This window comes from Sceloporus occidentalis, unplaced genomic scaffold (assembly GCF_023333645.1).
Source record: "Sceloporus occidentalis isolate IW3139 unplaced genomic scaffold, rSceOcc1.0.p SCAF_49, whole genome shotgun sequence".
Lineage (NCBI taxonomy): Eukaryota > Metazoa > Chordata > Lepidosauria > Squamata > Phrynosomatidae > Sceloporus > Sceloporus occidentalis.
Genome location: NW_028317029.1, coordinates 5,096,029 through 5,112,478, shown reverse-complemented (window position 1 = coordinate 5,112,478; position 16,450 = coordinate 5,096,029). Strand labels below are relative to the sequence as shown.

General features: G+C 42.4%; 1 protein-coding gene across 1 annotated transcript; it reads left to right on the top strand.

Moving 5' to 3' along the window:
• Positions 1-3,390: 3,390 nt before the first annotated feature.
• LOC149288949 (palmitoyltransferase ZDHHC20-A-like) lies at positions 3,391-10,332 on the top strand. Its single transcript, XM_089491201.1, has 11 exons — positions 3,391-3,457; positions 4,375-4,401; positions 5,474-5,568; positions 5,984-6,104; positions 6,848-6,917; positions 7,349-7,381; positions 7,459-7,579; positions 8,555-8,687; positions 9,042-9,168; positions 9,857-9,946; positions 10,317-10,332. Exons 1-11 carry the CDS (start codon positions 3,406-3,408, stop codon positions 10,330-10,332), a joined length of 885 nt encoding a protein of 294 aa, XP_089347327.1. The 5' UTR covers positions 3,391-3,405.
• Positions 10,333-16,450: the final 6,118 nt, after the last annotated feature.

The following is a 16,450-nucleotide window of genomic DNA, read 5'->3' as shown; positions in this document are numbered from 1 at the left end:
ATGAATATGTGTGTGTGATAGCATGGATGTGTAAGGGGGGGCAAAGATGCCACAGGCAGGCTGTTTTGGTGGCAAAGTTGCCACAGGCAGGCTGTTATGGTGGCAAAGTTGCCACAGGCAGGCTGTTTTGGTGGCAAAGTGGCCACAGGCAGGCTGTTATGGTGGCAAAGTTGCCACAGGCAAGCTGTTTTGGTGGCAAAGTTGCCACAGGCAAGCTGTTTTGGTGGCAAAGTTGCCACAGGCAGGCTGTTTTGGTAGCAAAGTTGCCACAGGCAGGCTGTTATGGTGGCAAAGTTGCCACAGGCAGGCTGTTTTGGTGGCAAAGTTGCCACAGGCAGGCTGTTTTGGTGGCAAAGTTGCCACAGGCAGGCTGTTTTGGTGGCAAAGTTGCCACAGGCAGGCTGTTATGGGGGCAAAGATGCCACAGGCAGGCTGAGTGAAACCGTCTGTGGAAACCCTCCGGATGCGGGCGTCAGTGTGGCAAAGCCTGTCCTGGTGTTTGTGGTTGGGTGTCAGTGTGGCAGAGCCTGTCCTGTTGTGTGTGTGTTTGGGTGTCGGTGTGGCAGAGCCTGTCCTGGTGTGTGTGTGTGTATGTGTGTGTGTCGGTGTGGCAGAGCCTGTCCTGGTGTGTGTGTGGGTGTCGGTGTGGCAGAGCCTGTCCTGGTGTGTGTTTGTGTATGGGTGTTGGTGTGACAGAGCCTGTCCTGTTGTGTGTGTGTGTGTTTGGGTGTCGGTGTGACAGAGCCTGTCCTGGTGTGTGTGTGTTTGGGTGTCGGTGTGCCTGTCCAGGTGTGTGTGTCTGGGTGTCAGTGTGGCCGAGCCTGTCCTGATGTGTGTGTCTGGGTGTCAGTGTGGCAGAGCCTGTCTTGATGTGTGTGTTCGGGTGTCAGTGTGGCAGAGCCTGTCCTAGTGTGTGTTCGTGTGTGTTTGGGTGTTGGTGTGGCAGAGCCTGTCCTGGTGTGTGTACGAACACAGAAAAGAACCCCAACACTTCAATCAGCTTCCAATCCTTAGGTTACTTTACTCAAAGAAAGCAAAACAAAAAAGCAACATTCCGGCCAAACAGGGTCTTTGTCAAGCTCAAACGGCCCTGTTTGGCCGAAACGTTGCTATTTTTGTTATGCTTTCTGTTTTGGTTTTGCCCTTTTTCCTGCTAGCGCCCAGCTTCCTGGGAGTTGAGTGCTGAAACATTTCTTCTTTCTTTAACTGTCCTGGTGTGTGTGTGTGTGTGTGTTTGGATGTCGGTGTGGCAGAGCCTGTTCTGGTGTGTGTTTGGGTGTCGGTGTGGCAGAGCCTGTCCTGGTGTGTGTGTCTGGGCGTCGGTGTGGGAAAAGCCTGTCCTGGTGTGTGTGTTTGGTTATCTGTTTCCTTAATTTACAGTGGGAACTATTTCATTTTAACTTATCCAGAGATAAAATGCCCTCCTGAATTTGTAGTGACTTCAGGGGACAAAACATTCAAGGCCCTGAAATCACCCTGAAATAGTGGAAAAGATAAGGTATTGTGTTATTTACTCTATAATATTTATTTCAAGGATTAGTCGCACTAAATTGTGGCCTCAGGCTTCCAATGTTGAATGACCAAGTATTATGTATATGTATGTACATATATGTTTTTTCATAAAAATGGGCTGCTCAGTCTGAAATGCCCGGGCCTATTTTTTGTCCCAGTCCGGGCCTGGATTAAAGTTAGCATTATATAACACACCAAATAAATCCATGCCATTGTGTTAATATAAGCAATGTAAACTGATCAGCCATAACATTATAACCACCTGCCTCATATTGTGTAGGGCCCCCTATTGCCACCAAAACAGCGGGCGGTCAGACACTGTACCTGCGGGTCCCGGTAATCCCGCAAGGCTGCCTTTGCGCTGCTCCCTTACAGTGTCTCCTCTCTTGCTCCGCCCAGGAACAAAGCGGAGTCACGTGATGTGACGTAACTTCCCGTGACTCCGCTGTGTTCCCGGGCGGAGCAAGAGAAGAAACGCTGTGAGGGAGCAACTCGAGGGTAGCCTTGCGGGACAGCGCGGGAAATCTGCAGTTCAGGTAAGGAGGTGGGCGTGATTGGCCACATTTGTGGCGGGAGCAGGCGGCATTGGGCACACATGTTGCAGGAGCGGGCGGGAGTGGAACACCCACATTGCGGGAGCGGGCGGGATTGGACACGTGCAGGGCTCTAGTACCAAGATGTTAGCAGCAGATCCTTTAAGTCCTGTAAGTTGCGAGGTGCGGCCTCCATGGATGCTTCCTGGTGCCATGTGTTTTCCAGGTAAGCAATGGACACGCACACGGCTATCAACGTGATGTTAAAGAACACGTGATTCATCAGGCCAGGCCAAGTTCTTCCACCCCTCCGTGCTCCAGTTCTTATCCTCACGTGCCCATTGTAGGCGCTTTGGCTCTTTTAGGTTGATGAGATAAAACTCCTTAATTTGCCTGTTTTAATAAAAACAGGTACCCTGTGTAAACTTAACCGTATATTTGTTCTACAAGAGTGCCTCCCTGGGACTAGAGGTGATCTTAACCCCTTCCTGACTAGGAAGTTTTGCCCCTTACATACTCCAAACAGTTTTGTTTTTTTTTTCTAGTGTCTTTAGGAAATTTGTGGCTTCATAAAAAAAAAATTTCTTGTGTATCTTCGCCAATTACTGTTATTTGTATTTTATTTATTTTTGATGAAAGCAGGCAGTACCGGACTGTATTACCAAGAAACCAGAAAATGTGTTTATGATGTAATGTGACCCACACACACCATATATATTATAGGATTATAGATGCACATAAATCCTCCACTTACTATTACAGCAAAAAAAACAGGAGTATGAGACTTAATAGTAAAACATTAATAGACTGCTAGGATGGGGAACTTTAATACAATCCTTTTATGACAATGCAACACTGGTCTGAGGCAGGGAGAGCAAAAAAAAACAACCCACAATTGTATAACTTATGTCCTTTATTGTAAATAATTATGTTTAGCCCAGTGCCTCTGGGTAGAACAAATGATCCTGGTTATTTCTCCTTTCGCAGCAGCAACGGCAAATGCTTATTGTAGTTATGAATGAGTCTCACGTGGAACCGCGGAGGGATGTTTACTCATCCGTTCTCTAGGTAAAGCATTGATAATTCTGTTACCTACATCTACCTTTTACAACTATGACCCCCCGGGTGAGAAAATGCGTCACTATTGCCCCTTCGTAGTAGCCTACTAGACCTGTCTGTGACGTGAAGCCGCTGAGTGGATCCGGCCCTGGTCACAGACAGTTAGCGTCCCCTTTGTGGCGTAGTAGAGCTTTATCTCCGCCGGGGCCGGGAGCCTCTCACTTGTGTTGGTTGCGGTGTGGTGATCATGGCGTGTACTTACGTTGGCTATTTGGCGCGTTACATCCCCGTGCTCATCCTCATGGCCGTCGTGTGGTGGTCATACTACGCCTTCGTGGTGGAGCTTTGCATTTGTAAGTAACCGGAACCCCTCCGTACCCAGAAAGCGCGTTACTCTCCAAATAACCTCTAGAAAACCGCGGGGACTCCTCCAGAGGAGCGCTTCTGCTCCGTTATATAAGTCGTTGTGTGTTTGTTACCGGGTGATATACATTCGCGGTAAATGAGTCCTGGGAATCCGTGCAGCTCTTAGTTTGTGGGGTTTCACTCGGTATGTCCGGTTCTTGGTTTCTGCAAAACATGTCTTCAGAAAGTCGCCTTATGTTCGGAACAGCCTTATGCCAGTGATATGTCTGCTGATAGTCCCGTGTATAAGACGAATGCTTCTGTGTAACCCATGAAACATGCTGTACGTGTCTAAAATATGCTGACACGGGTCTAAATTGGTGATTTTTAGGGTTCCAGAGCTTCCCGGGAACCCTTTTTACTTTTAGAGAGTAATTTCACAAAGAGCTGAATTGGGCCCCTGACATAAGCTTCGTCCTGGGACCAGTTGCCCCTTTTGCCCCGTGTAATATCGAGCTGTGGCTGGAGAAAGTGGACAGGAACGGCCCTTCGTAATGCAAAATGGCTTAAGAGTTCAGATCCCGACTTTCATGCCAACTATCCGTTTAGTGAATAAATCCCTTTTATTGTCGCGGGACTTTAGGCATTCAAATAATCTGCGGTACAACATGCGGGCTACTGCAGCTCTGGTGATTAAAGTAGTGCAGTTACCATGGCAGCCAACAGAAGGGTGATTGCTCCGCTTTTACCGCTCCGCACCGGGATTACTCCGTATATATAATCTGTATTGTTCTTGGGGTTTTCTGTTATGTTGTAAAAGTCACAAGCGCAGTGTGTTTCTGCGTTAAACCTTTATTATTATTTGTTTATTTTGTATGGATTTTTTATTGACTGTTTAATAATAACTATTTCTTTTCTCTTGTAGATACGATCAAATCAACCATTGAAAAGGGTAAATGCTTTAATTTTTTCGTACATAGACCATTAAGTTGTCGTTATTACCTGTTGGGTTACCTGTGATGTTTAGCTCCACAAATTCACTGATTGTCCGCCTTTATTTTGAAACGCTGTATTTTGGGATAAACTGGCCCTTCTTAATGCATTGGAGCGTTAACCTGATCGCTCTCACAGTTAATATAAAATATATTATAAAATACTGACACTTATTCATGCGCATCTGCAGAAAGTCTATAGATTTAACACTATATAGCCAATCGGTGTGTATATATATATATATACTGTATTTGCTCAATTAGAAGACGACCCCCCAAATTTTGAATATTAATTTAGGGGGGAAAAGAAAAAACCTGAATATAAGACTACCCTATAAAAAATGTTTTACTAGTAAATATTAATTCACACGTAAACTATATTTTAATATTTAATAAAAACTATGATTTGAGAATATTTTTTTTATTTCTTTTTATTTGCAACTCTGTCCCCCCAGATATGCCTTATACTACCCTGTATGCCACTCTGCCCCCCAGATATGCCTTATTCTCTCCTATATGCCACTCTGTCCCCCCGATATGCCTTATACTCCTATATGCCACTCTGCCCCCCCTCCCCAGACGTATAAATGCATCCCCAGATTTGTCCTCTGTGCTCCAGATTCTCTGGTGTCTAGCGGGGGCAGCTGGTGAACGTCTGCTGCTGGCCGGCACTTCCACCGGGGCTTCTATGATGGAGCACCCGAAGGTCATGTGACGCCGGTGCTCCATCATAGAAGCCCCAGTGGAAGTGCTGGCAGCAGCAGAGGTGGTCCATGCGCATTGTGCAGGAGTTCACCGGCTGCCGGACAGGAGGATCCAGGTTCCCTGCAGCGCTGCGGGGGATCTGGATCTTAGTCTTGTACTCCGACGTCTATTTGAGGTCCGATTATATGATAACCTCGGATATAAGACGAGGGGTATTTCTCAGAGCATTTGCTCTGAAAAGAGGCTTATATTCAAGCAAATACGGTAAATATTGATAATAATTGATTGCTTGCATTGTAACTCCATGCGTTTGTGTTTTTGTTACAGTTGTATATCTGGTGATTTATCACATGATATTTATGATGTTCTTCTGGTCATACTGGAGAACGATAGTTACGTTGCCGGCCAGTCCATCTAAACAGGTACGTGTTGGGAGGTTGAGAAATGTCACTTGTCTCCTCCGGCTTTCGCATTATATTTTGAAGATGATGTTCCACCTATTCTGCTGAACGTAACACTTTTCCCAGAAATAATACTTTAATGTGCAGTTTTACCATTTTAGTAAATTTTGGAAGGGAGACATAATTGTCGTGACAGAAAAGCAAAGAACTCATAGGCTGTTGGAGAAAATGTTATTAATTGTGTTGATGCCATTTTTACGTGATTCTTAAGAGCAATTGCTGAGTTGTAAAAGTTATTATTCTTCTAATGCCTTACTTGGTTATAAAGATATTTGTCTTTTAGGATATTGGGAGAAAAGATCCTCCAGTATTTCTTGAATATGTTGCATTGTTTGGTAACAAATCACTATTCCACCATTTTATTCATCTTTTATAGTTTTGCTTATCCAAATCTGACAAGAAGCGATACAAAAAGGAAGACAGAAAAGAGATTCGGCAAGAGATTCTCGAGCTGGCAGCTAAAGATTTGCCAATCGTCACAAGAACGCATACCAATGGTGCCTACAGCCGCTTCTTTATTCATTCAGTGATATAATAGTAAAGTATTGTCAAAGTAATCAAACCACGTGAAGTCCGAGTACACAAGTCAGAATCGAGATTAGCCCAAGGAAATTATAGAGGCGTTTTATCCAACCCGGCTTCAGCTTCCGCTCCTTCACGAGCCGGCTGAGTCAGATTGTGGTCACAGTCGTAGTAGATGCTCACATAGCAGGTTTTATGCCAGTGACCAAAATAAACATTTCTTTAAATTGTTGCTATAGCCAGGTTCCTGATAAATCAGCCAACCTGTCTGTTTACAGAACTTAAGGGAATATTTTCATACACAAGAATTATCCAAAAAATTATGTGATTGCATAAAGAAATAAATGTGCATTAAATAAAAAACCATCACTACAAGACAGCTTTACGCGTTTCACACACCAGGCGGTTCATTAAGCTTATGATTAAGAGTCTGGTACGCAAAATGCGTGAAGTTGTCTTGTGAGTTGCTTGATGTCTCCCATCGCGTCGCTGGGCTGCGCGTTTATTTTTACTGTAGATAAAGACATTACTCGGGGACGCCTGAAATGCTGAATCCCTTTGTCATTTGTCTGCTAACCGAGTAATTAAGCATGTTTAATGTATGCCGGTGTCCCTATGTACCTTGACTACATCAATCTACGTTCAGTATATTCTTCTACTCTTTCCGATCATGTTGGTGTCGTGTTTTTTAAACCCCCTCCTTTTTTTTGTGCCACAGGTATCCGGTATTGTAATGACTGCAAGGTTATTCCACCTGACCGGTGTCATCATTGTTCAATTTGTGAAAGGTAAGCCTGTTATTTATGTTTTTTTACTTACAATATTGATCTAAACATGTGTGTTGCTCAGATTTTTAGAAATACAGCACCTGTGTGTTTGTTTTCTATGTATTGTGATAGTTTGTATTTATTATTTGTGGTAAATGAACATTGAAGCGGTAGAAGGCTGTTTACAGATTTAGCTCAGCGCCTTGTTCCCAGCCGGTTGCCGGATCCTGACACTGGCTTCTATACAAGCTTTCTTTTACCGGCAAGTGAAATGGAGACTGTACAGTGCTTAAGTTTGTAGTGACACCTAGATTGACGGCTAGACCATTTCTATTTTATCCTGTCGGTGAATGTAAAGCTGAGTTGGAAATACTCTTCAGACTGCCATATTTGCTCCAGATATGTTCCGAAATATTTTTGCAATCTCACATTTTCTTACTGTCTCTTTTTAGATGTGTGCTGAAGATGGACCATCACTGCCCCTGGTATGTATTCAATGAGTATTTACATTTTATACATTTGTTTGTTTATTCATGTACTAAACCCAGGATTTTTGTTGTAGGGTCAACAATTGTATTGGATTTGCTAACTACAAGTTCTTCTTACTGTTCTTGATGTACGCCTCGCTGTACTGCCTGTTTGTTGCTTCAACGGTGCTCCAATATTGCATAAAGTTTTGGATGGTATGGATTTAATGTTTTTTAAATTATCGAGATGTATTTAGTAGATGTTGTAAGTCTTAATTTCATTATAAACAAATGGCACGTACTTATCTCAAGCTTTCATGTTATTAATATGTATGTCCAGTGAACAGCACTGCAGAATATGACGGCACCATTTAAAGCAGTAAAACCTTTCATATAGTGTAAATGTTCTCTATACATTGGGCTAGCCGATTTCTCTTGAAATTTTCGCTCTGTTTCGCTCTATACTGTCGCTCCTGGAGTTCAACTCTTCTGGCATCTAATAAGTTTTCATTCGGTGTCGCCTTTCTACAGCAAATCTGGAGAGTTATTCTCAGGTAAATTCATGTGGTCCAGTGATCGTGTTTTTCATCAAAACTTGCATGTATTTAATGTTCTCCGTTTGTTTGGTTAAACCTGTGGGCAAAGCATGGTGCACGTACCACCTGGCAGTAAGAGGGTTAACATGTAGGCTTCATAAAGCGGTGCTATAGAGTTCATTGTTTGACGTCATCATCCCAGTTAACATGATGTTGCTTTAGCAAAGAAAAGTCATTTTTAAGGTATTTTAAGACCATCCGCGTTGGCTCTCCCATCGTATCGTATATTCAGGATGCGTCTTGTAGATAAATCACACTTTCTGTCTATAGACCTCAGATTCATCTGTACAGACACGTGCGCAAGTGTAGATATAGTTCTTAATTGCCGTTTAGAGGGAAGTAACTTGCTTGTAAATACTAAAAAGTGTGTGAAGCCGTGCCCTGCTTTTATCGCGTGCGCTGAGGTTAGATTACGGATTTGTAAGATATTGAAAGGCGCAGATACTTGTGATGAGCAGGATATTTATTGGCGATGTGATGTATTACACCCGGTTCATTTGTTGCTCTTCACTTTTGCCCAGCGCTGTCTGCTTTAGTCTAGACTATAATCCGTGTGATGCGATTACATGGTTAATCCTGGTTTTTCTCTCTATAGAAATATCCGCTGGACGCCCATGCCAAGAGCCACGTCTTATCTCTGTTCTTTGTGGGAGTCGTGTTCTTCATCTTCGCATTTTCTCTGTTTTCCTTTCATTGTTGGCTTGTTGGGAAAAATAGATCAACTTATGGTAATGTCTTTGCTTTCTCTCGCATAAGTACAATAAGTAGTGTTCGTTAGTAAATGGGAATAGATTAAGCGCTTTCTAATATAAGTGATGCTAAATCACTAGGAATAAACTCCACAGTTAACCCAGAATAAATAAATATCACAGTAAATAACGTGTGACAGCACGAGAAATATATATATATATATATATATATATATATATATATATATATATATCCTCACATATTATACAAAGGCCTTTCCTTTTGGCCAACCCAAAACAAATCGCCCCTGGCGCATTATAATTCATTCGTTTAGCTTGCATAAGTACAGAAGCTTATCCTGGTTGTGACAAATACTGTTATTTTGATTTCAGAGGCACAGTTTACTCCATGTTTTGAAACCGGTGCAGAGAAGGACGGATTTTACCTTGGCTTCAGCAGGAATTTCAGAGAGGTTTTTGGGGATCAAAAGCTGCTTTGGCTGCTGCCCGTGTTTACGAGGTACACTTACATATTTTATTCCCTAGAACGATGATTATTAATACTTAAGGACCGTGCCATGCTCTATTAACTGGAAATGATATCACGGTGACCGAAATGCTGAAAACCAATGCCATGATCGTAGCATTAATATGCTTAACAATGATTAATCTGACCTATTTGAGCTTTCTAAAAGTTCCATGTTTTCTCTGGTGTCATTGGGAGTGTTAGATTGTAATCGAGCTGAACCTGTATGTCTGAACATGTGTTAAAACAATTGTCTATTCTTTATATTCTCTTTTTGATGCTTTGGGGTCTCCCTTTAGAAAGCAGAAGGGATATCATGAAACGGCATGCAAGAGATGGTGATAATTTTGCCCGCCCTGTGCAATTTGAGGTCCTCACCTAAAATAGTTAAAATATATATAAATATTATGCTGCGTCTTTAGTATTAGTGCGTTGCTTTCCGATCATACAGGGGGCTGCCAGAGCATTATTCCAAGTATCTGCTCAGCGAGCATGTTTTGAAACATAATTATCACTGAAATCGCTGCCAGGTTTTTTTTGTTCTTTTTTTCTTTTACATCAAATAGGTTTGGATATTATTTTGGCAATGAGTCAATTTATCACAAATCTTCTCCCCAGTTACATTGAGGAGTGCTGCGGTTCCACACTGAAGCTACTAATCCATTTATTGTTTTTCTTACAGTTTGGGAAATGGCGAAGCTTTTCCAACTCGCATTGTTTCAGGGGACCCTGAGCAAAATGCTGGGATGAACCAAGATGACATCCCCAAACAGTATGTACCACTTCTATACTTTTCCCCTTATAAGCCGGATCATATGCAGAAGCACATAACTAAAGCTTAATAAATGATTCACTGCAGCGAAGGGTATTTGGTGCTTCTGTGCTGCAAATATGTGCAACTAAGAGTTTTATATATATATATATATATATATATTTACACACAAATACTTTACTGTTCCCAAAGAATTGCAGTTTACATAATACATGTTTGTAAAGCCCCAATTTATTGCATGATATATACAGTGTATATAATCCATTTGTTTATATGCCCAAGTCAACCTGAACGATGCTGCATCCTTTGTCTAAATCCTTTTGAATAAAATTTCTAAATTGCATGTAAATAAAATCTTTTTCTTTTGCAGCTCTGGTTCCACGTAGGCATCCTCTGCCAGACCTCTCAGCGAGCTCCAGAAATGGGGGAAAGGTATGGTTCAAACATTTGCTTGTGTCGGCTAGTAAATCGAATGGCTTTGGCATTTTGCCTTTATTATCCCTTTGTGACAAGGAGCATAATAGTAACGGTACTATTGGCCGGTAACTATTTTTGGAATCTATATGCATTACTGCTTCAGTTACCAGGCACCGGGCAGAGTAATTAAGGTTGGTGTGCAATTGTGCACTTTGGACTTTATATATATATATATATATATAATGTGTGAAATACCTATATATCACTCACTACTACTTTTATTATTTTTTTTATAAACCTTAACTTTTGAGTAGCAGTTTTGCACTAGCGGTGTGCAATTTATAGGATATATAGACGTTCCAATTATTCCACTTATGTTTTTCACAACATTTCTTCTCCCCTGAGGGTCCAAACATACGCTGATAATTCTATGTTGTGTGTTCTGCCCATGCTGATAAGTAAATATTTTCATTATATGATTAAGGAGTGTGCATATTGTGATATTTTTGTTTTTAATGCTCAGCTTCATTTCACAGTTATGTTATAGAAGACCTTCCAACGGGGATTAGGCACCAACATTTCTCGTGGTGGACATTTACTCGGGTCTGTGATGGACGATTTAACAACGTTCTATGAATCTTCACAAACCTTGCCACGGACACTGGTGTCTTTGTACGGACAATTTGCAGATCCCTGCTTTCCAACTGCTGAACTGCAACTCCCATTATTTCCATCCAGGGAAAAGCACATCCAGCCAGAAGGTTCTGATTCAGGGTGTCATGGAAAAATATTTTTGTACGTAAGGTTTATTGTAAACATGTAACTATAGCAGTAGTGGGTTTGTAACTCATTATTGATTATACTGATTGTTATGATTTAAGGACGCTGTGCTTAAAAGTCCTATTATTTCTGTGTTTCAGATGAGAAATGCCACGTCGCAATAGACATTGAAGGCTGATTAGTGTGATCTAACCAGGGAAAATGGTAAGAGTAATGCTGTGAGGAAGCCTTTCCTCCATAACAACGTTATCCCAACTGTTGTATGTTGATGATACCCGCTAATAGTAAATTAGCCTAAATTTCACATGCACGTTCTGTGATGGACGTCATAAACACACAGCTTAATTAATAATTCAAATTCAGAGATTTTTCTGAGTGCCACATATTTTGGTCCATGGCCTAAATTTCACATTTATTTAGTTGACTAAGTTCTAAAAAGTAACAGTAAAAACAAAACCGATTTCCAAAGGTTGCCAAGTTATGCTTTGTCGTAAATGCCTAGTTAAGGATAACTTGCACGTCCCGTTTCAAATACAAAACAAATATGTTTTCTATGTACGTTGAAAACTAACAATAGATGCATCTGCTTTTACTTTCTCTTTAGAGATGAAGTTCCATTTTTAAAAACAAATGCAAAGTTCTTGTGTATAATAGAAGTCTTACAAGTACATTTAAAGACTTTGAGCAAAGATATATGCAAAGGGTTGCTAATCAGCAGTCTCACTGCGCTACAAGAGGTGCGAAGTTGCTTTTTTGTACACAGCATGTATTATTCCATTGATGGGATAAGCAGAACAGTCTTGTATATGGACCAAACTATAAAATATTGGGTATATTGTGCTCTGGTTGTGAAAGTTGTACAAAATGTTTTCTATATGCATATTATATCCATTCTGAAGTGTCTAAAACAAATTGAGATGTTTGTGCCAACCGCTTGTTTGTTTTCTTTTCTTTAGTGCAAGCTTTTCCTGGAATTCAGTTGACCCTTCAAAATCTTCCAGCGCAAGCAAAGCGCATGACGTCGGACGCATACGTCTAGAGAAGAAATGGAGGGGGGAATCATTTCAAGTTACATTATGTATTGTAATAGCTGTTAAGTGTTAAGAATTAAGTGTTAAGTATTAAGTGTTAAGTTATCAATAAAAAAACGTAAATACGTTTGTATTTACAAAATTATGTGGTTGGTTAGTACTTTAACCCCTTCAGTCCCCTATGGAAGTACCGGTACGTCCAAAAAATACCTCCCAAGAATCCCCTATGGACGTACCAGTACGTCCTGCCCTTCATGCAGCGGCAGGGACGCATCCCTTCCGCTACACGGGAGATCGCTGGCTTTCTGCTGTCCCATCTCCTGTAACAGCTTCCGGCGTGAAGCTGGAAAACGGTTACAGTTGTAAATGCCCGATCGCTATTGACGTCACCCAGAAGTTCACGGGAGGACAGGGTATCCCCTGCAGGGTCTGTCTGGGCTATCCGATCACTCCGATGAGGGACCTATCCGATCACTATCCTGCAGTAACGTTACACAATCGCTGTGATGACCAATCACAGCGATCGTGTGACCGTTACTGCAGATGCTCTTCCTCCCTCCTCCATCATTGCGATCTGAAGGAGAGAGACAGAGCATCGTGTGCATTTGCAGCAGTACTTCTCCCTGAAGCATTGATGCTAGTGAGCCAAAGTCTGTTTTCAATCTGATGTTTGCCCCCCGAGTTTTTTGAGCTGCTAGCAGAGATCTTCCCCTGCCGTGCCTCACTCTGAGGATTCCCCAGGATGGAGTGAACCGGAGCCCGAGGATACACATCCCAGTGAGCCCCCTGGGCTGTGGGCAGAGCCGAACGAGGGCTGATCCTCGTGTGCGTGCCGCGATGACCGCGGAGTTACAGCCTCCGAGGCTGCCACACGAACCCTGGATCCACACGGGACCGCTACCAGGTATCGGAAAAAGGACACCCCCCGGGGCTCCGAGAAAACAACAAAAGAGAAAGAAGGTAAGCTTCAGCCTAACCGCTACCTGAGTAGGGCAGGAAACAACACTGGGGAGGAAGGGGGAGGTTTTTTTTTTTATAGTGTTTCCTGCCCTACCTGGTAGGCGGAGCCTTCTCTTCTCCTGTGCCACCTGGAATGGCAAGGAAAAATGTGTTATGGTCTGATAAAACCAAGGTTGAACTTTTTGCCCATAATTCCAAGAGGTATTTTTGTCACAAAAACAACACTGCTCTCATCACCCAAAGAACACCATACCCACAGTGAAGCATGGTGGTGGCAGCATCATGCTTTGGGGCTGTATTTCTTCAGCTGGGGCTGGGGGCCTTAGTCAGGGAGGAGGGAATTATGAATAGTTCCAAATACCAGGCAATTTTGGCACAAAACCTTCAGGTGTCTGTTAGGAAGCTGAAGATGAAATTCACCTTTCAGCCCAACAACGACCCAAAGCCCACATCCAAATCCACAAAAGCATGGCTTTACCAGATTAACATTTTGGAATGGCCCAGACCTGAATCCAATTGAACATCTGTGGGGTGACCTGAAGAGGACTGTGCACAGGAGATCTCCTCGCAATCTGACAGATTTGGAGCGCTTTTGCAAAGAAGAGAGGGCAAATATTGCCACATCAAGATGTGCCATGCTAATAGACTCCTACCCAAAAAGACTGATTGTAATAAAATCAAAAGGTGCTTCAACAAAGTATTAGTTTAAGCCCGCACATGTACAGCGATCGGTGGCTTTGCAGCATCCACAGAAGCCGGGGAGGAAAGCCCTCCCCACAAATAAAACGGCGGACAGCTAAAACAGAGCTTAGGAAGCGATCGGCAATCGCTTCCTAAGTATAATCGTTGTTGCTGACATCGAGGCATTCAGCAACACAACCCCCCTGCCCCGATCACCTTGTGATTGCTCCGAAGAGCAACCACAAGTGCCATCAAGTGTATGGCGTTGCCGCCACAAGCAAGATGGCGTCGCCAACTGTCACAGATGGTATATCCAGACCCTTTTGAAAACTCTCGAGGTACTGCATACAACCATGCAAGGTCAATGGAGCACATCTCACTAATCACAATGTGATTAGCAAAACAAAAGTAAGAGCCTTTGTAGTGTACTACAAGTAAGAAACAGTCTTGTCATTAAGGAGTTAAAGGTGGAAAAAGTTCTGACATGATTTATCTTTGTCTCATTCTGTAACATCACAAAAACCTGGCATTTGAACAGGGGTGTGTAGACTTTTTATATCCACTGTGCCCATTACTTTACACTCTCTGGTAGTCTAGAGGAGACTGATAAGATGTCATATCCCTGCGCTGTTCCAGAGTTCTTTGTACAAACTTTTGTGTATTCCTGAGTTCCTTGAGATGATCTATAACTTGAATGCAATAATACTGGTATGCACTAGATGGCACCCCTGCTATTGTAGCAGTGATATTTTGAGTATCATATTGAATGCATAATCTTTTAACTACTTTGGCTATTTTATTAGCTATTTAAAAAAGATTGAGAAGCAAATGTTTATCAGTCCAAAGAATGTTGTTAATGAACTCTGTACGACCTTTTTTTTAAAATCTTGATATCGAGCATTTGTGTTCTTAGAGAGCGATGGTTTCTACTTTGCCACTCTACTATGAATCCCATGTTTGCCTGCTGGGGTCAAGAATACCGATGAATGAAGCGAGAGAAGCCTGCAGATCCCTGGATGAGATTTCTTTGGGAGTTCCATTTGATTTTACTCTTTGAGAAATGTTGTTTGAAAGGCCCTTGTTAGGTGGAGCTCCATAACCTTAAAACCGACTCTGTGAACCCTTCCAAAGTGATTATATATATGATATAGGGATCAGCACAATAGGAGCTCCTGCCACATACAAAAATATCACTCCCACAACAACAAAAGCGGTATTTTTATGTTAAAATATGGGCTGATATGCTTTTCTGGGCTACAACTACAATTGCTCTCTGCCAGAATGATGATGATAAGCAAGACTGTTGTAGAGCTCACAACTGGATGCACAAGAGGTATAAAAAAGCTAATAATTTGTATTTTCTCCTTATATTTTGTAGCATACCAACAGAATTTAATCCTTGCTAATGTGTTTCTAATCTGTGTACTTCCATCTCCATGGGCTGCATGTGCAATCTACATATATGCATTCATTGTGTGGTGGCTTTTTACAAAATTATTAAGTTTCTGTAACTTTTTCTATCTGGCATATGTAGGTAAATAATATACATCACATCCATACATAAGTGTATGTGTGTGTGTATATATATACATATATATACATATATACACGGATTAGCCATACATATTTTTACCACTGACAGGTGATGTGAATAGCACTAATAATCTTGTTATCATGGCATCGGTCAATGGGTCGGATATATTAGGCAGCAAGCGATCATTTCTTCCTCATAGCTGATGCGTTAGATGCAGGAAAAATGGAGAAGCGTAAAGATCTGAGTGAGTTTGACAAACTGTGACGGCTAGATGACTGGGTCAGAGCATCTCCAAAAGGGCAGCGCTTGTGGGACGTCCCTGGTCTGCATCTATCAAAAGAGGTCCAAGGAAGGAAAATTGACGAACCGGCGACAGGGTCATGTGTGGCCAAGCATCATCGATGCACGTGGGTTGGGGGGAAGGCCAACCTGTCTGATCAAATCCAACAGACGAGTTACTGTACCTCAAATTGCTGAAAAAGTTAATGCCGGTTCTGATAGAAAGGTGTCAGATCACACAGTGGATCACAGTTTGTTGTGTACGGGGCTGCGTAGCCCAGTCAGGGTGCCCATACTGACCCCTGTCCACTGCCGAAAGGGCCTACAATAGGCACGTGAACATATGAACTGGACCACGGAGAGATGGAAGAAGGTCACCTGGTCTGATGGATCACGTTTTCTTTTACGTCACGTGTAAAGGCTAACATCTTGGTGCGGATGCCACAGCACAGCTTCAGAGGTCTAGTGGAGATGATACCTCAACGGATCAGGGTCTGTTTTGGCCGCAAAAGGGGGACCTACACAATATTGGGCAGGTGAACAAAATGTTATGGCTTGGGGGGGTAAGCAAAGTCATCTCAGAATAGAATATCGATATTGTGTATGTATTAATCTGTGTATGTAGATATATAATATATTTATATACACCATATATTACTATTTGCCCCTCATAGTAGCCCATTGCGTAGCTGAGAGCGCGCTCCGTGACGTGGCGCTGCTGTAAGGTATGAGGGGCGTGGTCATGGTAGGCGGGTTCTGCGTGACGTAGTGGAGCCCTACCTCGGTGACAGGAAACTCTCAGTTGTCTTGGTCGCGGTTAGG